The 25,056-nt window shown below is 34.4% G+C and overlaps 5 protein-coding genes across 6 annotated transcripts; 1 reads left to right on the top strand and 4 right to left on the bottom strand.

Annotated features, from left to right (window-relative positions):
- Positions 1–443: 443 nt before the first annotated feature.
- LOC100262188 (glycosyl hydrolase 5 family protein) lies at positions 444–2,968 on the bottom strand. Its single transcript, XM_002272455.2, has 3 exons — positions 2,333–2,968; positions 1,205–1,796; positions 444–1,005 (listed from the first exon to the last, which is right to left on the bottom strand). The coding sequence occupies exons 1-3, from the start codon at positions 2,927–2,929 to the stop codon at positions 569–571; spliced, it is 1,626 nt and encodes a 541-aa protein (XP_002272491.1). The 5' UTR covers positions 2,930–2,968; the 3' UTR covers positions 444–568.
- A 1,178-nt stretch (positions 2,969–4,146) lies between these two features.
- Positions 4,147–6,580, bottom strand: LOC100267356 (glycosyl hydrolase 5 family protein). Of its 2 annotated transcripts, none has more exons than XM_019225937.2 (3): positions 5,874–6,580; positions 5,211–5,802; positions 4,147–4,703 (listed from the first exon to the last, which is right to left on the bottom strand). In XM_019225937.2, the coding sequence occupies exons 1-3, from the start codon at positions 6,573–6,575 to the stop codon at positions 4,267–4,269; spliced, it is 1,731 nt and encodes a 576-aa protein (XP_019081482.2). In that variant the 5' UTR covers positions 6,576–6,580; the 3' UTR covers positions 4,147–4,266. The 2 variants fall into 2 exon arrangements, with proteins under 2 accessions (XP_019081482.2, XP_002272454.4); XM_002272418.4 differs by having other exon boundaries at positions 5,877–6,577.
- Positions 6,581–11,952: 5,372 nt separating this feature from the next.
- On the top strand, positions 11,953–13,911 carry LOC100245045 (glycosyl hydrolase 5 family protein). The gene is made up of 3 exons (XM_002272386.5): positions 11,953–12,606; positions 12,678–13,269; positions 13,363–13,911. Exons 1-3 carry the CDS (start codon positions 12,031–12,033, stop codon positions 13,785–13,787), a joined length of 1,593 nt encoding a protein of 530 aa, XP_002272422.2. The 5' UTR covers positions 11,953–12,030; the 3' UTR covers positions 13,788–13,911.
- Positions 13,912–15,055: 1,144 nt separating this feature from the next.
- On the bottom strand, positions 15,056–17,092 carry LOC100250178 (glycosyl hydrolase 5 family protein). The gene is made up of 3 exons (XM_002272350.4): positions 16,393–17,092; positions 15,725–16,316; positions 15,056–15,649 (listed from the first exon to the last, which is right to left on the bottom strand). The coding sequence occupies exons 1-3, from the start codon at positions 16,984–16,986 to the stop codon at positions 15,225–15,227; spliced, it is 1,611 nt and encodes a 536-aa protein (XP_002272386.2). The 5' UTR covers positions 16,987–17,092; the 3' UTR covers positions 15,056–15,224.
- Positions 17,093–18,865: 1,773 nt separating this feature from the next.
- LOC100255348 (uncharacterized) lies at positions 18,866–22,044 on the bottom strand. Its single transcript, XM_002272311.4, has 3 exons — positions 21,507–22,044; positions 21,173–21,302; positions 18,866–19,476 (listed from the first exon to the last, which is right to left on the bottom strand). Exons 1-3 carry the CDS (start codon positions 21,930–21,932, stop codon positions 19,256–19,258), a joined length of 777 nt encoding a protein of 258 aa, XP_002272347.3. The 5' UTR covers positions 21,933–22,044; the 3' UTR covers positions 18,866–19,255.
- Positions 22,045–25,056: the final 3,012 nt, after the last annotated feature.

The raw sequence follows: 25,056 nt of genomic DNA on the forward strand, positions 1-25,056 counted from the left end.
ATATACATTGGTCCACGAGCAAACAAACTATAAAGACCTCTCATCGAATGATACCCTGATATCAGACATAGTGGACTACCAAATTTCAAAAATTTAAACCACAAACTATATCATCCGCTCCAACATAGACTCGAAGTTACTTGAAATTCATGTGATTTCATTAAGAACAATGTATAGAATAATAGAAATGTAAAATTTGGCCCCATACTTCCCCAAGGCCAGAAGTTAGGTTTTTTTTATTAATTATGTTAAAATTATATTATATTATTTAATTATGTTAGAATGCAATAGAAACAATTAGGTCAGTAAATAAAATAATGAAAATTAGAAAATGCTTATTCCTCTCTAAGTTTCTTTTCTTAGCAATTTGATTCATATATATATTTACCTCTATTCTTGTGGTATTTCTTTCTTATTCCTTATTTTCCCATTTACCAAACGCATCCTAAAAAGTACACCCCTTTATATTGAAAAATATTATTGTTTGATGCTAAACATAGTGAATTTACTTCCCTAAACAAAACCAATGGAAAACCAAAACAATTTTCTAAAATGTATAAAATCCAAACTAGGGTATATTTGAAGGGACAAGCTGAAACCAATTGCTTTGCTCCTCATGGTGGCAATTGAGATCACCTTCCTTACAAGCACATTTCCTGGTTACAATTGAAGAAGGGTCTGAACTTGAGGCGTCCAGGCACAGCGACTCGGTGTGGTCATGTTCATCTCTCACAGCCAAATGGAGCTTCTCTTTCGAAACCCTTCTCCATCTAGACTGTTGGCTCCGACAATCAGTAGAGACCTTCACTGGCCGCCCATCACCAACAGCCTTCAGACATAGGTTACTTCCCATCAACTCAATAGGCCATCCATCTCCGGAGTGGGTCCATTTTGTCCGGTGCCGGCAGCCACTTCCATGAACCTTTTTCTCACCGTCTACGTTCACACATAAGCCACTCTTTGCATGGACAATTACGTAGTATGGTGAAGCCTCTGAGTTTGGATCTGCATCACAATAGTATATAGTGTTCATAATATAAATCCATATATCTTGTAACCTTTTTCTTTTCGTGATTTAAAATATTCATAGAGATATTTGTAATAATTTTTTTATTTTATAAAAAAAATATAACATTACAATAACATATTAACCAATATTTTATATAATATCCTTTATAAAAAATAAACTTGCAAAAGCATATACCTTGTAACATTTCTTGGAGAATGGTTAATTTCTCTAAGAATTGTGGATTCCGAGGCTTCTCCCAGTTGAAATCAAGCACTGAGTAAACCTCTTCGAGGAAGAGGCTCCCCTGCCTGTAGTAATAACTAGCTTGCAAAGTCCACAGCGCCCAGTCGAGGTCCTTAGCAGCAACAGTGGGGAGGTAGCAGTTGAAGTATCGGTTATCAACCACATTGCCCATTCTTAAATCCATACCAAACTCACTTATAAACAAAGGAGCAGGGTTATCTCCCTCTGTAAGGAAACCTGCGTCTCTATAGAACTCTCGTGCTCGGTCTTTGCACTCCTGCTCCGGCGGCTTGTCATTCCACTGCTCGGTGGCGTCGAACGAGTACCAATGTGCCTCAAACACCACCTTGTTATTTAGCGTTAACCTGAAAGGCTTTTTCTTCAAGAAGCTGAGATCATTGTCAAAATTCAAGCCTGAAACGACCACAAGAAGGTTTGGATTGATGCTGTGAATAGCCTTGGCTCCTTCCCTCATGTATTTGTACCAGTCCTTCTGGTTTGAACGCTGGCCTCTAAGCTCATTCCTCATGCTCATTCCGATCACCTACCATGAAATCAAAATCAGTTGAAACTAAATATGAAAAGTGTTAATCAAACCACAAACTATATTAAAAATAAAGAAAATACAAAAGATTTTTAAGATAATTAGGTGATCAATGTGATCTCTATACCCACCAAGTACATCAATACTCAAGAATTAACTAATCAAATACAAAGTAAAAAAAATAAAAATAAAAAATAAGGTTATGAAGGTGAAGACTTTCCTTCTCCTCAGGTTATAATAGTGAGTGTTTTTCCTCTTCTCTCAATTACGGTAGCACTTTAAATTTTTCTCTTTAATAACGAGGATTAAAATACAATAAAACCTAACTCGTCTTTCAATAAAAATAAAAAATCTAACGATGATTTGCCCTTAAACTCTATGAGTGCAGCTCAATCCCTGCGAGCTCAATTGGAGTTCAGACTCCTAATATCCCTAGCTCAATTGGGAGTTCGACTCCTATTATCCCTGCATAAGGGAGCAAAGACACAATCGAACGGAAAGAATTCTACAAAACATGAACATGGTGAAAAACATACATGGGATTCGTCCTTGAATCTGTTGGCGACTTGTGACAAGCCCTCAATCCACTCCTCGGGGTCGAAAAACTTGTCCCCGAAAAACCCATTCCCATCCTCTCTTTCGCAGCACCACATTGGCTTGCTGACATGGTTATCAAGTATAAGCATGAGCCCACGTCTCCCAAGCTCCCCAACCACCCGTTCATACGATTCCCTGAGGGGAAGACTCAAGAACCGAGGATTCTGAACAGCGATCATGGCCTTGGCCTCAGTCGCATTGAGAGAATCAAGAGACTCCGCAACAGTCTTGTTGTAATAATCCACCCTCGTCCACAAAAAAGTAGGGTAGGTGAGACGAACACAGTTGAAACCCATTTCACTGATTTTATCAGCAATGTCTCCTATTGGCTGAGAGTGAAGCCCCTCGGTTATCATACTCTCTGTGTGTGAAATCCAATTCACACACTTCAGCTTCACGCGCCGCCCAGTCACATCGTCCACTATCCATCTTCCCTTCGTGGATAGAGGCAGTGATTCACATACTGATAACGTTGCCACCACAGAAAGAGAAATTAGCAGAAAGGTCTTCAGAGTTGTCCCTCTGATCATCTCCATATTTTTACTGTTGAATAATATTCTGTTCTTGAACTGAAATTCCTCACACCATATATTACTTATAGCAATCAAATGGAAATTAAAGATCTTTTTTTTTTTTCCTCCGGATTCTAGTTAACAAACAGATAAAAAGGCAAAAGATCAAGGGTTTGTAGTTATAAAGTTAAAAATCTAATCCAACAACTAGAAATTATCAACTCCATTGTACTACTCAAGGTGCGTGGGCTTTTAATGAGGCCATAATTTTTACGTGATTCCATGCTAATAATTATTGTAAAGATTTTATTCATTAATTAATACAAATTATTTAATTTGTAACGTTTTAATTGAAAAATACTTTAATTTAAATAAAAATGTTTAATTTTTTTTTTTATAGTTTATTATTCTTCAATAATTTTTAGTGATTTTTAAAAATTAACCAAACACTTTATTTTTATTAAAAAAATATACATATTTTTCAAGTATTAAAGAACATACCTTACCATTTCAAAATCATTAAATCACTTCAGGTCTTATCATTCTTTGAAATTCTTGAGTTAAATTTTTAGAAGTCCATACCTTTCATATTTCTTCCTACCTCATTTTCTTTCAACACCCACCTCAGCCCTAAGCCTCCCTAACCTAACCCTATCCACATTCATTTCCTCTCTTGCATATGCATATGCAATTTTTTTTCTTCTTTTTTATTAATTTTTTAAAAATTCACAGCAATATCATTATTTGTCGTTAGCCACTATTTAATATATGAACGTGGGTCGGTTAAAAATTCAACTCCCTATTTAATGTTTTCTAAAATAGTCGTGTTATCCTATTGGACAACTACTTTTAACATATATTTGTATCACTACGGGTACAAGAACATATAAAATAATCATTACAAATAACTTAAAATTATAATAATATATAAATTATTTTTCATATAATTTTGGCACCAAAACAATTGTTATATAACTTCTAAATATAAGAATATATAGAATTGTATACTTCCCTTATTTACATAGCTAGCATTCCGTAAATATTTCTTATATATATTTTTTTAAATGCTATAATCCGAGACATATATGTAAATTTTAGAAAGGATATTTTGGTCAAAAAATCATATTTGGTCAAAGTAAGAATCATTTTTAAGAAATTGAAATTTTAAGGAATAGAGGACGATGGCTTAATTCTTTTAAACAAATAAAAGGAAAAGAAACGTTAGAATTTTGGTAGGCGTATGAAAAGAATGTAGATCAATATGCTATTCATTAGTTTAGTAATTGTTAAAAAGAAAATCATGATTACAAAATACCTATCAACAATTTTCCTTCATTAATATTCAAAAACAAGAAGCAAAATTAAGCTATATTTGAAGGAACAAGCTTGAACCACTGGCTGAGAGGATCACAACCAGCCTCATTGTTTAGACAGGCACAAGCCCTGGTCAAAATAGGAGTAGAGTTTGATGAGGGCGTGGCATCTAGGCACAGTGGGTTCCCTTGTTCATCCATGGCAGCGATTTGGAGCATCGAGTCTGAAACCAATTGCCAGGTAGCTCTTGGGCTGGAGCAGTCATCAGAGAGAGTGAGAGGAACCCCATCACCAACAGCCTTGAGGCAGTGCTTACGGCCCAACTTCTTGATGGGTGATCTATCTCCTTCATGGTTCCATCTGCTATTCCTACTATTCTTCCTGCAACTACTTACAGAAACCACATCGTTATGTTTCACATTCACACAAAACCCACTCTGTGCATGGACGAGTAGGTAGTATGGTGAAACATTTGAGTTTGGATCTGCATGTTAAAATCAAGTTTTCAGCAACAAATGAAGAATATATGGAAGAGAATCCATCGAGCCAAGTAAATCATTGACACTGTAAACCATGGAGTAAACAGATAAGACATTTATTTGACAATGTAAAGGGTGTTGTACATTTAATAAAAAGCTAAAATTACCAAATCAATAACTTGGGTTAGGTTCTTATTTTTGGATTTAATTCAAAGTTGCAGATCTTAAGTTAAAAGTTAATCACTTCAAATGGGAAATCTTCAAAAGCTGTTTCACGTATGATTAATTACTTGATTAATACTAAAAAGTTTATTAATAATGTTAAACATTAATTAATAAAAAGTTGTTAACTCCCTAATATCACCAAATCAAGAACTTTGGGATAAGTTCTTGTTTTCGGATTTACCTAATTAAAAGTTGCAGTTCTGAAGTTAAAAAGTTACAGTTTCAAATGGGCCATCTTCAAAAGCTGTTAATATCATGTATGATCAAACACTTAATTAATAAAATACCTTGGAGCAAGTTTTGGAGAATGACCATTCTCTCTAGAAATTGTGGATACCGTGGCTTGCTCCAGCTGTAATCCAGCACAGAATAGGATTCTCCACCCCCAGCATGCCCTTGTCTGTAATGGTAGCTGGCTTGCAGAGTCCACAGAGCCCAATCCAAGTCCTTCTCAGCAACAGTGGGCAGGAAGCAGGTGAAGTATCGGCTATCAACCTGGCTGGTCTCTTGTAAGTTAATGCCATACTCGCTGATAAAAAGAGGAGCTGCCTTGTCTCCGGTGGTCAGAAAGGCTGCGTCCCTCTGGAACTCATCTGCCCGCTGGCGGCAAGCCCGGTTCGGTGGAAGCTGCTGCCACTGCTGGGTGAAGTCAAACGTATACCAATGTGCCTCAAACACCACCTTGTTGTTTAGCGTAAACCCGAATGACTTGCGCCCCAGGAAGCTAAGATCCTTGTCGAAATTCAACCCTGAAACTATCACCAGGACCTTTGGGTTGGCCTTGTGGATGGCTTTTGCTCCTTTTCGCATGTACCGATACCAATCCGGCACGTTAGAACGTGCTCCTCGCATCTCATTTCTCATACTCAGAGCCACCACCTAGGATTGAAGTGAAACCAGTTGTAATTTTATACTCAAGAAAATGAGAGAGCAATGTAAATTAGTACTACTACCTGAGGATTGTTCTTGAACCGGGTGGAGACGTCGGTTAAGCCCTTGATCCACTCCTTGGGGTCGAAGTACATGTCTCCAAAGAACCCGTTTCCGTCCTCTCTGGCGCAGCACCACAAGGGCTTGCTGACATGGTTATCAAGCACAAGCATGAGCCCATGTGCGCCAAGCTCATTGACCACAGCTTCATAGGCGTCGATTATCTGGAGATTCAACAGCTTAGGATTGTTTCGAGCTATTCCTTCCTTGGCTTGGGTGAGGTTGAAGGAATCAAGAGACTGTGCCACAGTCCTGTTGTTATAGTCGGCCCTCGTCCACATGAAGGTCGCATATGTGAGCCGGATGCAGTTGAACCCCATTGCTTTCACCGTCTCAGCAATGCGTTCTACGGGCTGGGCGTGAATGCCCTCTGTGACCAGAGGCTCCAAGTGAGAAACCCAATTAACACAGGCCATCTTCACGCGACCCCCAGCCGCGTTATCCACTATCCATCTTCCCCTCGTTGAAAGAGGAAGCGAATTGCAGAGAGTTGCAGACATAGCAAGAGAAATCAAGAGAATGGTCTGCAGATTGTTCTTCCCTTTCATCTCTGCAAACTTGTAACTTGCTTTGCTCCACTTGAAGATTCTCCCACATTTCGCAAAAGGCCAGCATAAATATAGTCGATAAAGCCTTCTCTGATTTGGGTAAAGTGCAGGCATATTAACTGCAGATTTCCATTTCAGTTTCTGAGAAACTGCAATCTCTCCAAAAGGCAGGTGGCCCGTCATCAACATAGCCGAAAAATAAAAAGGGGGCTGAGAAAAAAATTATGGGGCGTGTTGAAGAATATTTCCTCAATTAACCATCATTCATTTATGATATAATATGACAGCGCTCAGAATTGAAAAAAAAAATGAATTAGATTTATTTTGAATGAAAAATTAATTTAAAGAATTGTAAATTTCAAAAACTTCAAATGAAAAAAAAATTATAAAATTATATTTGGATCTAGTGGTTATATTAAATGTAGTGGGTGAGAAAGATTTTCAAAAAGACATATCAAAACAAAATTACGGCGGAAAATAATAAGATATCATAAAAAAAAAATAAAGTGAAAAAGCAAGATGGGGGTGAAACCGAAGAACACCAGCTGCTTTGTCTTTGCATTGGATGTTAGATAAGGTAACTTTTATATATAATAAGGATAATTGTGTTTTTTACTGAGCCTACAAATTAATATTTGATTCATATAAATTTATTATTTAAATTTAAAATTTTTAAAAAGTATTAAAATTAAGAAAAATGATATAGATTTGTTATTTTTTTTAAATTGATTTTTATTGACTAAAAAAAAATAAAAAAATATTAATTTAAATTTTATTTATTTTATAAATCTCAATAAAATTTAATTTAATTTAATGATTTAAAAAGAAAAAAAAATATTATTTTTAAAAAAAATAAAAATAAATTATTATTATTATTATTATTTAAAAATCAAACTGTAGACCCGTGATGGAGGGGTTTTATTTTATTTTTTTATTATTCTTCTGATTACCTCGGATTAAGCTGCATGGGGCGGCTAGATGGGACGGGGCGAGCTGGTGGTAGCAACCAAAACAGGACGACTAAAGAGAAAAATAGTTGATGGATGGGCTGTTTTGGCGACAGATGGGATGGGAAGAAGGGGCAAAAAGAAGGAGAAAAGCTTGGAGCAGGTGATCTGGGGCTTGGAGTGCCTTTGCTTAGTGAGTAAAGTAGCAGAAGACATCATAAGGAGCCATTTTGGGGTTGACAGCAAACAGGTTAGTGAATGTTATGCTTTCGAAATCAATTCTCATGTTTTATTTCCTCTTGCCATATGTATTTTCATGTTCTGCTATGTTATTATTTGTTCAAGAATTGACCCTTCACATTCTGGTGCATGAGATAAAATATTGGTTTTAATGTTTTAATATCGAGAAGCAAGTTAATGTGACTGTAAGATGGGATTTCCACTACCTATTTATACTATAAATATTCCCAATTCTTTTTTTTTCTACCCCACCTAGACAAACCAAACAATGGAAAATGGAGATGGGAGAAAATGAAAGGGAAGGGGTCTTACGGAGGGGACGTCTGAAAAGAGTATCTGGGTGAGAGAATCAAGGAGAGAAAAAAACAGGGGAATGGGATTTTTCCGGGATTGGGAGGAGGCTCTCCATATGAAAGCTGTGTTTAATTGATTCATCCTTGAGGAATATGGATGCATCATTTTCGGATAATCTCACGGGTTTCATTCTCGCCGCCTTCCACCAAAGCCAAGGATTTTCGCCTCTTTGGACAGGAGAAGCTGGTCCACACAGCTCTCAGCAAAGGAAAACACGCTGATGCATTTTTGTGGAGGAACAAGAAGATCTCGGTCGGAGTGCTTGGCGGAGCTGTGTAGAGATGAGAGGATGCTGGCAAGTCTGCACAGCGGGAGCATGAAACTCTTCTCTCTCATGAAATGTTACCAAGGCTAACTTCACTTTGTCTTTGATTTTGGGAGCAGCATTTAATGAGAGCACCATTAGAAGCCTCCATTTCCAGTTTTCATCATTAGTCAAATGTGTTTCTTTATTGTTTTATTATTTATTTATTTATTTATTTTTACCCATAAAAGCTAGTCACGGTATGAAAAGCTATCTTTCCTTGCACTACTCCATGCTCTCATTTCCATTATCCCCACCGACACTACCACCCACTACCAATCTCACATTTTTTTTTTTTTTTTTAATTCTTTCATATTTTGATGTTCAAATTTAATCTTCCAAATTTTTAATTTTCAAATTTATTTTCTAAAATTCCGAATTCTTTCAAAATTAATTTTCAAATTTTCAATTTCTCTCAAATTTAATTCCTAAAATTCTAATTCCTAAATTTAATTTTCAAAACTTCAAATTTTCAAATAATTTTCAAAACTCCAATTTTTTAAAACTTTCATTTTTAAACAATTCTTCAAAATTCTGATTTCCAATTTCCAAAACTCCAATTTTTATATTTATTTATTTAATCATTATTATTTTTGTTATTATTATCACTCCATTTATTTATTTTTAAAGTTTCGTCTTTAAATAATTCTTTCAAAATTCTGATTTCTAAATTTAATTTCCAATTTCCAAAATTTCAATCTTCACATTTATTTATTTGATCATTATTATTTTTCATCATTATTATTTTGTTTATTTATTTATCTACTCATTTTTAAAATTTCATCTCTAAATAATTATTCGAAATTCCGATTTCCAATTTTAATTTCCAATATTCAAAATCTCATTTTCACGTTTATTTATTTAATTATTATTACTTTCATTATTATTATTATTTTATTTATTTATTCATTCATTCATTTTTAAAATTCCATTTTTAAACAATTCCGATTTCCAAATTTAACTTCCAATCTTCAAAATCCCATTTTTCACGTTTATTTATTTTATCATTGTTACTTTCATTATTATTATTATTATATTTATTTATTTATTTAGTTATTCATTATTTAAGATTTCATTTAAATAATGGGTTAATTGATTAAAAGGGTCTTTCAAAACTCAATTTTCAAACCACTCAATTTTTAAATAAGATTTCATTTGGACAAAAATATCATCTTTCTTTTCATGTAAAAATAATCATTTCTTTTAAAACCTACGTGTAAATACTTAAAATAGAAAAATGCATTTATGTCAAGATGAATTACTTTTCTAGAAAAAACATGAAATCGTTAGATTTCCGATTTTCGGGATTATTTCGTCCCTTTTATTCAAATATTTCTTAAATAATTCCCCGAAATTCCGATTTTCAAATTTAATTTTCAATTTCTAAAATTCCATTTTTCATATTTATTTATTTAATCATATTATTTTCGTTATTATTATTATTATTTTATTTATTTATTTATTTTTAAATTTTCATCTTTAAATAATTCTTCAGAATTCCAATTCTTAAATTTAATTTCCAAAATTCCAATCTTCAAAACTTCCATTTTTAAATAATTTATAAGTTTCCAATTTTCATAATTTAATTTTCTTAACTTCAATTCTTAAATTTAATTTCCAAAATTCAAATTCTTAAATTTAATTCCTAAGACTCCAATTTTCAAATAATTTAAGAGACTCAAATTTTCAAATAAATTTTAAAAATCCGATTTTCTCTCGAACAGTTTTAATTCTACTCTGGTTTTCAAATAATCTTTTGTTTCTCTTGATTTTACATAAACAAGAATGACTTCTTCATAATTCTAAAACAATGGAATTTGTGAGACTAATTCATGTAAGATAAATTGGGTTTTGGTGGGACCCAACATATATGATTTTCTCATTGATTGATTGATTACTATGCTTGATTGGTTTACCTCATTCTATGATATGCATGCGATTATTCTGTGTTTGTACACTAACCTTGTCTCTTATGATACCGCTAAGCTTGTGACTAAGGTATGCCTTGTACCCAATTGTGTTTATTGATTTATTTATTATCATGCATGTCTCGCTTTCACACATTTGATCAATGTTCGGTATTCATGTTTAATCAATCAATTGTTATACTTGCTTCATCTTATTAGTATAGGCCCGTTTTTAGGGACTTAGAGGGGTATTACGGTCTTTATCGTACTTTCCCGATAAGTAACTTGACCTCCGAGCCCAGATTTGGTTTTTCACAGACCATGCTTTTACACAGCAGAAGTCACACTTAGGATTTTTCTTTCTTATTTTGTTTTCCCTTTAAAAATAAAACAAAAATAAGTGGTAACTCTAAGTCTTTAAAAAAAAAAAAAAAAATCAAATTTTCGCCAAACAAATAAAAAAGCAAGTTCGTCATCGAGTGAGAGTGCATGAGTAAAAATACAGGGTCCACACAAACATCTTGGAAAATATATATTTTTAAAAATATGTATGTAAAAATTAACTAAAAATATGTTAAAATAATTTTTTTTTTAAAATGATGTATTTTTAGAATATATTTTAAAAAAAAATTAGTTTTCTAAAAATTATAAATTTTCAGAATAATTATTAAAAAAATTAAGATAACAAGGTTTGTCAAATATTTTGGCAGAAAATACTTAAAATAGTTTTAAAGGGTATATTGGTCTTTTTATATTATTCTCATCAATTATGCAATTTTTATGAACCAAATCTTATTTTTTGAGCCCAATTGGGTCCAAAACACAATTGTTCCTATATAATTTTGAATTTTGGGTAACCTAAAATGGAAATCATAGTTTAGATGAGAAAGATAAGACCAAATAAATCAAGTTATATAGGTGCTTAATTCTCATTCTTTTGTAATGAGTTATGAAAACCTTTTTCGCTCGATTGAACCGTCTTCGATTGACCAGATCACTTGTATCTCTTCAAATGATTACTTCCAATACATGTATAAAGAACTTTTGACTCTTATTATTGTTTTTCCACTGACCTAAAATTGATTTTCATCTATCCGGAGAGTAGTTTTTAGTACACTATTGTTCAAAATCTTGCATAGTGCACCTCAATCTTAGCTTCGTTAGTATTCCTTTAATCAAATTGTAAAACTAAAAATTTGTTTCAACAAGTTTTTACACTTATGAAGATTTTATCATTGTAAAAAAAAATTTAAGTTTAAGTATGAAGTATCATTTAAGGAATTTAAAGTGTGAGAATTTGCTTAAGGATTCTTCGAAAATAAAATATTTCTTAAAGGAAATTGTAAAATTCTCTTAAAATTCAAATGTAAAAGTTTAAAGGTTTTGCCTTGAAAAATCTTGGTGATTTTAATATATTAAATTTGCTTTTCATCTATAATTATAATATATTAAAAAAAATTCTTCTACGCATGCTTGATCATGAACTTAACCTCAACGTTTAAGGACTTCTCACATACACAACTAACTAGCTAGCTAGATTTTAATATTTTTAAATGATTATTATTTTATAAATGGTATAGTTGTTGATAACTTTTTGATTTAATACGGTGACAATAACAGCAATTCCTTTTTCTTTAGAAATTGAAGACTACCCAACTACACTTTGTCTAGAAACAGCAATTTCTTGGATCAACAAATTGAAATCTAGTTGGAAATGTGTGATTAATAAGCTGGCATCTTACCCAAATTGCAGGAGGGCCTATCATTTATCCATTATATAGGTTTTGTGTGCAACTTCAATTCGTCAACCCAGAGGAATGAAAACTCTGCAGATCATTCTCTTGATCTTTCTCTCTCTGTTTGGAGCCTTCTGTTATTCACTGCCTCTTTCAACTAGGGGAAGATGGATAGTCGACAGCGAAACTGGGCATCGTGTGAAGCTGACCTGCTTGAATTGGGTTGCCCACACAGAAACAATGGTGACAGAGGGTCTTCACACACAGCCCATCAAAGATATTGCTGCAAAGGTGACTTCAATGGGGTTCAACTGCATCCGTCTCACATATGCAACCTTCATGTGGACAAGGTCAGACTACAGCAACAAGACTGTGGCTCAGTCTCTTGATTCTTTCAACCTCACACAGGCCAGAGAAGGGATAGCTCGGAACAATCCCCAGCTGTTGAATCTCAGCCTTCAGGAAGCCTATGAAGCTGTTGTTGATGAGCTTGGAGCAAATGGGCTCATGCTTGTGCTTGATAACCATGTTAGCAAACCAATGTGGTGCTGCGCCAGAGAGGATGGAAATGGTTTCTTCGGAGACATGTTCTTCGACCCCAAGGAATGGATAGAGGGTCTAACACAAGTCGCCAAACGGTTCAAGGGGAAACCTCAGGTATATATATTTAATTTCCTCTTTGAGTTTCTAGATTTGTTACTGATTTCAATCTGATAAATTCATAACAGGTGGTGGCAATGAGCATGAGGAATGAGATACGAGGCCCACGCCAAAACCTGCCGGATTGGTATAAAAACATGAGGGAAGGAGCAAAAGCAATTCACAGCACCAACCCAGATGTGCTTGTGCTGGTTTCAGGCTTGAATTTCGACAAGGACCTCAGCTTCTTGAGCACCACACCATTCGGACTGACACTAGACAAGAAGGTGGTGTATGAGGCGCACTGGTACTCCTTCGACTTCACCCAGCAATGGCAGACTCAGCCCCTGAACAGGGTTTGCCGCCAGCGCGCAGATGAGTTCCAGAGGGAAGCAGCTTTCCTTATCACCGGCGACAACGCGGCTCCTCTTATTATCAGCGAGTTTGGCGTTGATTTACGGGGAGTAAACCAGGCTGATAACCGATACTTCAACTGCTTGCTTCCCACCGTTGCTGAAAAGGACTTGGACTGGGCGCTGTGGACTCTGCAAGCCAGCTATTATTACCGAGAGGGGAAGGCCGGGCCTGAAGAGGTATATTCTGTCCTGGATTACAACTGGGACAAGCCCCGAGATCCAAAATATTTAGAGAGATTGACCATCCTCCAACAAACTATCCAAGGTATAGTGAGTAGTAGTTTGACAATTGACGTAGTACCAGAATCTTGATTACTGTCCTCGTCATTCACTAAAACTCTGGTCATGCACTATGCAGATCCAAACTCAACTACCCTATCGTACTACTTAATTGTCCACACCGAAAGTGGGTTTTGCGTGAACGTTGAAGGGGAGGACAATGTTCATGGAAGCAGTTGCCGAGAGCGGAGTAAATGGAGTCACGGTGGAGATGGGTGGCCCATTAGGTTAGTGGGTGGTGAGCTGTGCCTGAAGGCTGTTGGCGATGGAGTTCCCGTGACACTTTCTACTGATTGTAAGAGCCCAAGGGCTACTTGGAAACTGGTTTCAGACTCAAGGCTTCACGTAGCTGCCATGGATGAACAAGGGAACTCACTGTGTTTAGAAGCCACAAGTTCAAACTACTCTTCAATTCTGACAAGGAGATGTGCTTGTGTAAAGAATGAGGCTAACTGTGATCCTCAGAGCCAGTGGTTTAAGCTTGTACCTTCCAATTTATCCTAGTTTATACTCTTGGAAAAAATATGGGATTCATGTAATGATTATAGAGGAAGAAACTGGCTTGTGTGGCTTTAATTATTAATAAAAAGTGTTATTATTCTTTTAATTTCAAAACCATGTGGTTAAATGCTCATCTTTCAGAAGAAAACAAACAAGAGTAGAAGTAGAAAAAACCTTCCTTTTTTTCTTTTTTCCCAAGTGATATTATGATTGAGCTATATGCATTGTCATTTTCACTATTATTTTTATTGCTTTCATGTTTGGATGTCATTAACAAAAAAGTAAATATTTATATTAATCCTACCATGAAATTAATAATAATAGTAGTAGTGGTAATAGCAATTCTATCACTATTATTAAATTATTAATAATACTAGTGGTAGTAGTTCTATCACCATCATTAAATTAATAGTATATAATAATAGTTCTATCACTATTATTAAATTTGTGATATTAATGATAATAGTTGTAGCATGTTGATTCCCATTGTTGTAGTAGTTGCAAATTTTTATGTTTCTTTTTTATTGAATTTATATATATAAATTGAGCAATAGAAAGTGTGGTAGAAAGGTTATCTAGTTCTTTCTACCATACTTTCTATTGTATTGGATCTCATTCAATCTAGTCCACTTATTTCATTTAAGACTCGGAATTGTAATCTCTTTAATTTCTTTCAATTATTGATAATAATTAATAAATAACTCAAGTTTCATTCAAAATAATTATTTTGACTTACTATTTTTACTTAAATGATAAGTAAAAAACACAGTAGAAACTAATATGAACAGTGCAGTAGATGGTTAATCTCAATTCAAATTAAAAACAATCAACCTAAGTTTAACTCAAATCGACTTTAATTTAAGGTACTCAACTCAAGTTCAATTCAACTTCATTTTTGTAAACTTGAATAGATCATATTAGACTCGGGTTAGCTGGATTGATTAGTTGCATGATTCAAAATTCATATATAGTAATTTTTAAATTTATTTATATGTTTATACCAAAATTTAATTAATAAATAAGACAAAATTTCAAAGAGTAATTAAAAATAAAAATAAAAATAAATTTATGTATCTTTTTAAAAGAAATGAAAAAATATATGATATAATTATAATTTGGTATTTTTTTCTTTAAAATCTAAAAAGAAAATTATGTTTATTATTCAAAATAATCAATCTTATAAATATTATAAAAATATTAAATTGTGTCCGGGTTAGACTTGAATTATCTGAACCTCAATCCAAACTTAATTCAAATTGAGTTCAAATTGAGAAAACTTAGTTTAAGTTCAATTCAAATATTGAAAATGTTTCTCGAAACCCATCCAACATTATATTTGGTTGAGATTAGATTGATTATGGAAAAACCCAAGCCCACTCAAAGCCAGTTTCTTCCTCTATAATTATTACATGAATCCAATATTTTTCCCAGGAATATAAACTAGGATAAATTGGAAGGAACAAGCCTAAACCACTGGCTCTGAGGATCACAGTTAGTCTCATTATTTAAACAAGCACAACTCCTTGTCAGAATTGAAGAGTAGTTTGAACTTGTGGATTCTAAACACAGCGAGTTCCCTTGTTCATCCATAGCAGCTATATGAAGCATCGAGTCTGAAACCAGTTTCCAAGTCGCCCATGGGCTCTTACAATCAGTAGAAAGTGCCACGGGAACTCCATCACCAACAGCCTTCAGGCACAGCTCACTACCCACCAGCTGAATCGGCGACCCATCTCCGCTGTGACTCCATTTACTCCGCTCTCGGCAGCTGCTTCCATGAACGTTGTCCTGTCCTTCAACATTCACGCAAAACCCACTTTCGGGGTGTACAAGTACGTAGTATGATAAAGCAATCGAGTTTGGATCTGTATGCATGACCAGAGTTTTAGTCAAGGACAAGAACGGTAATCAAGACTCTGTCAAACTACTACTCATTATACCTTGGATAGTTTGTTGGAGGATGGTCAATCTCTCTAGATATTTTGGATCTCGGGGCTTGTCCCAGTTGTAATCCAGGACAGAGTATACCTCTTCAGGCCCGGCCTTCCCCTCTCTGTAATAATAGCTGCCTTGCAGAGTCCACAGCGCCCAGTCCAAGTCCTTGTCAGCAACAGTGGGAAGCAAGCAGTTGAAGTATCGGTTATCATCCTGGTTTACTCCCCTTACATCAACGCCAAACTCGCTGAGAATAAGAGGAGCCGCGTTATCGCCGGTGATAAGGAAAGCTGCTTCCCTCTGGAACTCATCTGCGCACTGGCCGCAAACCCGGTTCAGGGGCTGAGTCTGCCATTGCTGGGTGAAGTCGAAGGAGTACCAGTGCGCCTCATACACCACCTTGTTGTCTAGTGTCAGTCCGAATGGTGTGGTGTTCAAGAAGCTGAGGTCCAAGTCGAAATTCAAGCCTGAAACGAGCACAAGCACATCTGGGTTGGTGCTGTGGATTGCTTTTGCTCCTTCTGTCATGTTAGTATACCAATCCGGCAGGTTCTGGCGTGGGCCTCGTAACTCATTCCTCATGCTCATTGCCACCACCTGTTATGAATTCATCAGACTGAAATCTGTAACAAATCCAGAAACTCTAAAGAGGAAATTAAATATATATATATACCTGAGGTTTCCCCTTGAACCGGCTCGCGACCTGTGTTAGACCCTCTATCCATTCCTTGGGGTCGAAGAACATGTCTCCAAAGAAACCATTTCCATCCTCTGAGGCGCAGCACCACATGGGCTTGCTAACATGGTTATCAAGCACAAGCATGAGACCATTTGCTCCAATCGCATCAACAACAGCTTCATAGGCATCCTGAAGGCTGAGATTCAACAGCTGGGGATTGTTCCGAGCTATCCCTTCCCTGGCCTGGGTGAGATTCATAGAATCAAGAGACTGAGCCACAGTCTTGTTGCCGTAGTCTGGTCTTGTCCACATGAAGGTTGCATACGTGAGACGGATGCAGTTGAACCCCATTAAAGTCACCTTAGCAACAATATCTTTTATGGGCTGTGTGTGAAGACCCTCTGTCACCATTGTATCTATGTGGGCAGCCCAATTCAAGCAGGTCAGCTTCACACGACTCCCAGTTTCACTGTCGACTATCCATCTTCCCCTAGTTGAAAGAGGCAGTGAATAACAGAAGGCTCCAAACAGAGAGAGAAAAATCAAGAGAATGACGTGCAGAGTTTTCATCCCCATCTTTGCAAACATGTCATTCCTTTTGGTTGATGAATTGAAGTTGCTCACACTATCTCTATATATATAGATTGTGTGGGTGGATAAGGATAAAGGCCTTCTGTAATATGGATAAAATGCCATATTAATATATTATAGACCATATAATTTCCAATTAGCTTTCATTTTCCTAATCGAAGAAATTGCTGTTTTTAGAGAAGAGGGTAGATAGTTTCCAACTTTGAACAAAAAGAAGAAGGAAATGAACAAAATTTAAGTGCATAATGAGGAATATATTCTCACAATTTTTGTTAGGTTTATTAAAGTCAAAATAAAAATAAATAAATAAAAGAATAATATCAGTAATACATACCATATACCAAGTTTATTCTATTTTATTTTAATTGCACATATTTGATGAATGGAACTTGTTGCCATGTTTGGTCCGGTATTAACTAAAGGAGAAGAGTAATGGCAAAAATTATTTTCTCAACCTATATTTGGTTATAAAAAAATATTAAGAAAAGAAAAAAAAAATGTTAAGAGAAATGGTTTTCTCACATTCCACTTTACAAAATATAAAAGAAAATAAAAAATTATTTAAAGTTATTTAAAATTTTATATATTTTAAAATTATTTAATATTTATATAAATAAATAAAAAAGTAAGTGAAATGAGTTGGAAATTCTTTATATTGGAAAAATCAATAATTTAATAATTATAAAAAATTAATATTAATATATATCAATAATTTGCAAATGTGCTAATAATTGTTTAACTCCATTGTCATTTTTTTCAATATTTTCTATAGTTGGATATCATTTTTTCATATCTCAAATAGAAATTCTTTTTCTTTTTTCCTAAAATTACCGAAAAGTCAATAATTTAATAAAGTTAAAAGAATAGAAAATCAACATTAATAATTTGCAAATGTGCTAATAATTATTTAATTCCTTGATTATTTTTTTCAATATTTTCTATAGTTGGACATCATTTTATGTACCTCAAATTTTATTGGTAAGAACTCAATTATCAAGAAATGATATTTTATTTAGTGCTTTTTAAAGACGATATTTTATTGTTTCTTTTTAGTTTTTTCAGTAAGTTTTACAGTATTATTATGTAATTATCTGATAGGGATATTATTTTATTTTCTTTAACAAGCATCGTTTGAATTTCAAGTAATTAATTATGATTTATTTTCTTAAACCAATTTTAATGAACAAAATTTTAATTTCAAATTTACATTTTTTTTCTTTTGGAAAAAGGAAAAGAAACTTGTATCTTTACACACACACAAAATAAATAAATAAATAATAAATTAAATTAAAATTCTCAATTTTTTTTTCTTCCCAACAAACCATCCCCATTTATTATTTTTGCTTTAGCAATATCCAGCACAAGCACTAAATATAAGGTAAAGCAATATCTGTCCATAAAAATGTGATGAATATACAACAACTTGACCAAAACCATGAACAAGGTCAAACACTTGTCTATACAAATGTGATCAAACTATAAAGAAAGATAACAATGGATTTAGATTAGGTTGAAGTCATCAAATTAAACAAAAATAAATAAATAAAATCTAACTATCAAATAAAGTAAAAAGATCATATCTAAAAAAAAAAAAAATCATATTTAAGTTGTAATTATCTTTACAAGTAATCAAAGCATCAAGCAAGCAAGCCTCATTTCTCTGTTTCTTCAAGCCAAGACAAAACTGCACCTAATTAACCCTCAACTACACTTGATTCAACAACACGTGGTCGCAACCTGAATCAAAATCAATTCAGGAGATCGAATCCAAGGATTATACAAAGGCTTGTATTTAAATAAATTTGATTTTGACCACTATTGTTTTGTTCTTTGATTTTGAAGAACTTGAAACTTGTGGGTACATAAGGGATGATCATGAAAGAAGAAATAAGGTATTATTCATTTGATGATTGAGAGCACATAATCAAGGCTACATAAAACACATGCATGATCCCAAAATCCATTCATGCAAGAGTCTACATTGAAGGACAGGTGACTCTTTCAGGGTCACTACCCCTGATCATCGGAAACAGCTCAAATGGCATCCCTTGCTCTCTGCTGCAACCTCACCACTATCCCCGAAAATAGAAACAAAAAAAGAAGGAAAACACCATAGGCCACATTACCATTCCATGATCCTATCAATGGGTAATTTCTAAATCAAGAAATTAACTTACTAAGTCAAAAGAATATACTTTAGCTCAATGATGCATCAATCAAGTGGCCTTTTGTTAAGAATTGCTCAACAAAATCTGGGCATAAGTACTTATTTAGATTTCCTTTGGTCAGAAACCCTTGTTCCCATAATCTTACAAACTGGTTCATCTTTTGACCGAAGAAGCTTCAAAGCTGGATGAACTTTGAGGTCCCCCATAACTATCTTCTGCCCCGCATCCAACTCGCTTAGATCTACATCAATATATGGAGGGATGATATCTGCTGGACAAAGGTACTTAACAGTCCTTTTTATGGTATTCAAATATGCCCCTGTCAAAGCATAAAGCAAACATGTACTCCATAGTTAGATCAACAATAATCAATCAAAACAACCAAAACACAAATATATATATTTATATTTTGATGATCAAGGAACCTTCCATGGACAAGCCCTTACCACTCTACATGAGTACCCAAACCTTAAGGCACTGACCACACTCGCAACAACCAGCACCAAGTAAATCAGGGAATTAAACCAACAACAGGATTTAAACCAGAGGCCATGCGCCTCCACCACACATCCTAGCATTCACCCTAACCAATTGGGCCACACTAGCAGACTCCAAAACACAAAAATATTTGTTTAAGAGTAGCAAACATTCAACCTAAATTCTGGACAAATTCAGGGGCATTACCTCTGAACTAAATAGAATGAAGGATACCAACAAAGTACTCTCCTTTTGGCAAGAGCAGTCTTGACAAAGATAAATTGTAAGGTGTGAATTCCTACTAATAACTACTGTGTTTTCAAGGGCTTCTTTTCAATTATCACTTCTTTCATTTCACATGCATGGGACGCGCCATGCACCGTAGTCCAATAATAAAAAAGATGGGACTGAATTTATTAAGTCTAAACACCAATTCGATCAATTCTCCTAGTTCACCAGGACCAGTTTCCCATCATCATCTCTAACAGCTCTAAGGTTGTTGACTGAATTGAACCTTATTGAAGATATAAAATTGCTTGGTCATTACTTTGTACATCATTGTTTCAATATGTGTTTCCCATATACCCAAATCTTTTCATCTTTCCTTCAAACCTTTTATGCATACCTCATTCACATCATTTCATTCTGGCTGATGAGAAGTTGTAATGGTGAAGAAAAAGAATCTGTGATGAAGAACCACATTGGGATTATTTTAAGGCTCAATGTAATAATGGATGAACCTTACCACATAACATCTATGTAAGGCCACAACTTGCCTCACGGCAAAGCTAGTAGGCTCTCCCATACACCTAGAGTCCCACCAATAATGTCACCACTAAACATCTTGCCTAGGTAAAATCACAACAACTCACCCAATACCTAAGATAGATAGTTCTTCCCTTGAACTAAGCTTCCAACATCTTTGGCATCTGAGGATTTCATTTTTTGCATCAGCCCTAGTAAAACCTATGCTCAAAAGTGACCTATTAGCCAAACCAAGTAGTTAGGAGCAGAAGAGGAATTCTAGAAGTAACTTCAAGTCTCCAACTCCTCATACATAATGGGGTGACAGTTGAGAAGGTTCAATCATGTTCCAGTAAACCAAGTGAAAGGTGGTAGAGCATGGAGACAAATGCAAAAGATGATTTAGCTACAATTAGAAAATTTTCATGCTTTGGGTGGATATGGCTTGTATATGCCAAAATAGTGGGTTAAGATTCAAAGTCTTCATTAGCATGACTCCATCTACTCTACACAAAGAACCAACTTCAACTCCAACTTCATTTTAAATATTTGACAGTATGTCCAAAGAAAATTAATCTTGAGGAAACCCATAACTCTATCTCCCTTTATACATCAAGACTAAATACCCCCATTTGTATTGTTTCACAACCTCACAGTGTTGCATTGCTACAGCTATTCAGTGTTCACCAAGCATGACATATAATTAACCAAAGCTGACTTACTTGTGTTTTTATTAGAATCAAATCTCGAGCGGTCAAAACTACAAACACTTGATAAGTGTCAAAATGCGTTACCTTTTTTCAATCCAGGAGACACATCTTCTCCCCTAAAAACAAGAGGAACATCAACCTTCAATAATGCGTGAGAAGGGGCCCTTATAAAGGTCACATTAAGCACTGCATCCGTGCCTGCATGCAGATGAAGCTGAAAATATCGCAGGAAACAGAAATTCCAAATAATGAGGCCCAATTTCCGATCAACAGGTTTCAAAAACACTTGTTAAATCTCTTGTTTCAGAAGGCATGTTATATTTTGTCGTTTCTCCCAATCAAATCAAAATTTTAAGTTCTTCCCTGTTCCTTTTTTTTTTTTCTCTCAGCAACCAAACAGAACATCTAAAAACCGTACCTTTCGAGGCAAAACCCGAACTTTCTCGATGACCTCATTGGACTCAAAATGGGGTCCGACTTCGAGATCAAACAAACGCGACAAAAAGAAAGACCGGCCCAGGTGGTTGACGAGCTTTCGAATCTGGTTGGTCTTCACAGAAATGAGTCGCTTGTTGCCGCCGTGTTGACCGTCTTCTTGCTCGAACACAATGCTGGGGACGCGGCCGACTTTCCGCTCCTTGGCAGAGATGTTCTTGCCGGAGATGGTACGAGGGATGGCGCGTATGATTTCCGCGAATTTGGGATCGGGTCTAGGGAAGCCTTCCAGGTACGTAAGCGGTGGTGGTTCGAGGGGGTCCTGGAGAACCGCGGCGGCAGCAGATTGGGAGAAGTGGCGGAGGTGAAGGGCGTTCGTAAGGATTTGGCGATGGCGGTGGATCAGCATCTGGCAAAAACTCTGATTCGGGGAGTGAGGGAGAGCAAAAGGGGCTTAAGGAGGGTTTCTGAGGTGAAACAAGTGTAACTCGGACTCGACACGACTCGTTAATTAGGGTGAACCGGAGAGGAGGGACGTTTGATTACTATACATTTTTTTCCCCCTTTTTTTTGGGAAAAAAAAAAGGTTTTGTTAATTATTTGAGCGGTTGATTTATAAAATAAAAAACTAATGAAAAAAAATTAATTCACAAATCCCATTAATACATTAATAAAATATAATTTCTTTTCATGCACTTGAAAAAAAAATGAAATATTTCTATTAATAGCTTAAATAAAAACGAATTATTGAATGAACGAAAAACACTTGAGTGTTCGTTTTGTTTTTGGTTTTTTTTAAAAAACAATTGTTTTCATATTTTATATCATTTTTTTTTACCTTTTATTAATTTATCACTTGTTTTTAAAAAAAAATTATCAAATATATATATAAAAAAAATCTTTTAAAATCATATGAAGAAGCAACAACATCAATCTTACTCATCATCAACCGATCTAATGAAAGGAAGCAATAATTACTTTTAATGTATTGAAAATATTAACAATTGATTTTGAAATCACCTTCATTACTTAGATTTTTAATACTATAGTGCGTCATCAATATGACCCATTCCTCTATAGCAATATTTTTGTTAGACCTATTAGAATTAAGTTTAAGTTGCTATTTGAAATATGACTTTGATTATACTTATGGTTAGATAATAAATATCTTTGCAATTTTATTAAAAAAATTATTATTGACATTAACATTTAAAAAGTATGATAGTTCACAAAAACCATATATTTTTGTTGGTTTATGAAACAATTTGTATTGCAAATGATTTTTGAAACGGTGAATCTCAATAATGGAATACACTTAGTGGGGGGTGAATAAGTGTTGTAGAATTATTTAAAAATTCTCCCAACAAAGAATACATAACTTTAAACTTTCTCAATGTCAAGAAATTTATGTTCCAACAATTATTCAACAAAGTATAACATCCACAAGTTAGAATGTATGCACCAACACTCTCCCAACAATTTATAAATGCAATACACATGGAAATGCTTCACTAATCCTAAAAAATAAATCAAAAGAATAATTATCTCCTCAACTCATATTAATTTACTTCATGATATCATTAATCAAAATGAGTAGAAAAATTATTAAGGATATTTCATGGATCATTACACTTATATCACTTCATATTTCTTTCATTCAACATGTATGCCCAAGTAATCAATAATATAAAAATATAAATTAAATCAAAGTGTAGAGTGAAAGAAAGAGACAATTAACATCGGATTTTAATGTGAAAAACCTCTGAAGAGATAAAAAATTACGGGCTTACCACCGATTGAAAAACTTCACTATGAATAATAAAAACTGAGTACAAGGTTGTACCTAACTTAAGCCAACCAATCATTTCCGAACCACTTGACTAGCACCTTCACTTTCAGCTTCTCACATTCATCTTCCGGAATACACTTGGAGTCCGCATCAAGCTCAATCTCGGTCTCTTCTTGAATCCACATAAGAAGAAAATGGGTTTTTGCTCAAGAATGAAGAAATTAATCAACCTATTTATTGCTCAAGAAAATCTATTAAAAAACTAGTTTGAAAAACATTAAGAGAAGTGGATTTTCTTTGCAATAAAAAACCTCTTAATTAGGAAAAGAGATGAGAAAATGAAAAACACATGGAGTGCCTGCAACTCTCTTCGCGTTTTCTGTAGACTCTCTGCAGAAAATGAGAGAGGATTGCTTTTTAAAGTGTTAAAAGAAGCCCTTAATCTAATGATTGAGATTTAATATAAAAAACAAGTTAGTTGGATTGATTTGTCCCTACACTTAGATCGATTCAGAAACAGGGGAATAAAAGTCTTACACCAAAAACCATTTCTCACGACTTTCTAACACATTTAAATATTAAAAATAGGGTTGATTCACATTCAATCATCACACACTATGCTATATACTTTGGCCTTTTAGCAGAATCTTAGTCTTCAAAGTCAAGTAGTTCAAAGAGGAATTTGAAAGCCGAGTTATGGGACATTTAGGAACTTTGTTCGAAATTGTCAACCTAGCAAAACACTCACAATTCTCCTTATACATAGGGGGTATTTATCAAATCCAAATCAATAGAAAAGTTAATATATATATATAAAGGAAATTTCATAAAAATCATATGCATATTATTTCTTAGTCTCAAAAGATTTAAGTAAACATAATTTGGGTTTGAACAAATCATATGGTCGTGCTCTCACACTAATGCAATCTCATGTCTAATCATATCATGTCGTGATATTAACATGCCCATGGCACATTAATCCATTTCAAAAGAAATTACACCCTCATACTAACCTACCCGAGCCTCATCCTCTCATTTTAAGAGAGCCCTATGTGTGTGTTGTATTGACTTAGTATCGCGCTCTAATCATCGGTATCGTTCAATCTTACAAACCAAACCCCCCACTCTCACTAATTTAAATAGTGTTACGAGTCATTTTTCACCTATGTTGGAGAGACATTGGAAAAAACTTTTCCACACACCACCACATTGGATATTCCACTTAGAGAATGATTTTCCGAATAAAAAATTTCAAACCATTGAATATCTCAACTTTATTTTTTCGGCAAGTCACGCATGCAAATCATATAGCATGCGTATCATGTTGTGACAAGGCTCAAACATGCATCATAGCAATGCATCTCATATCTTCGAACCTAATATATGTTATTAGTTTTCTAAATATGCATATACAATCTTCAAATCTCTAACTCAAAAATCTTTAAATCTCCGATTCAAAAGTTTTGAAATCTTCATATTTTCAATATATGATATGTACGACAAATAACAAAATTTAATAAACTATGATATAATTTTTTGTATACGCGTGATATTTGCATCACATTTTTTTTATACGTCCTTGTTATCTTATATGTTATAAATTTTGTAACACGTGATAAAGGAAAATTTCACTTTCTAAATTAATAATTTGAAAATTCCTGGTAAAGTAACAAAATTTAATCCTATTGGACAATTAATACTTAGAAAGACAAAACAACCCCTGTTTTTATACCCTGAATGACAT

Source organism: Vitis vinifera, chromosome 2 (assembly GCF_030704535.1).
Source record: "Vitis vinifera cultivar Pinot Noir 40024 chromosome 2, ASM3070453v1".
Lineage (NCBI taxonomy): Eukaryota > Viridiplantae > Streptophyta > Magnoliopsida > Vitales > Vitaceae > Vitis > Vitis vinifera.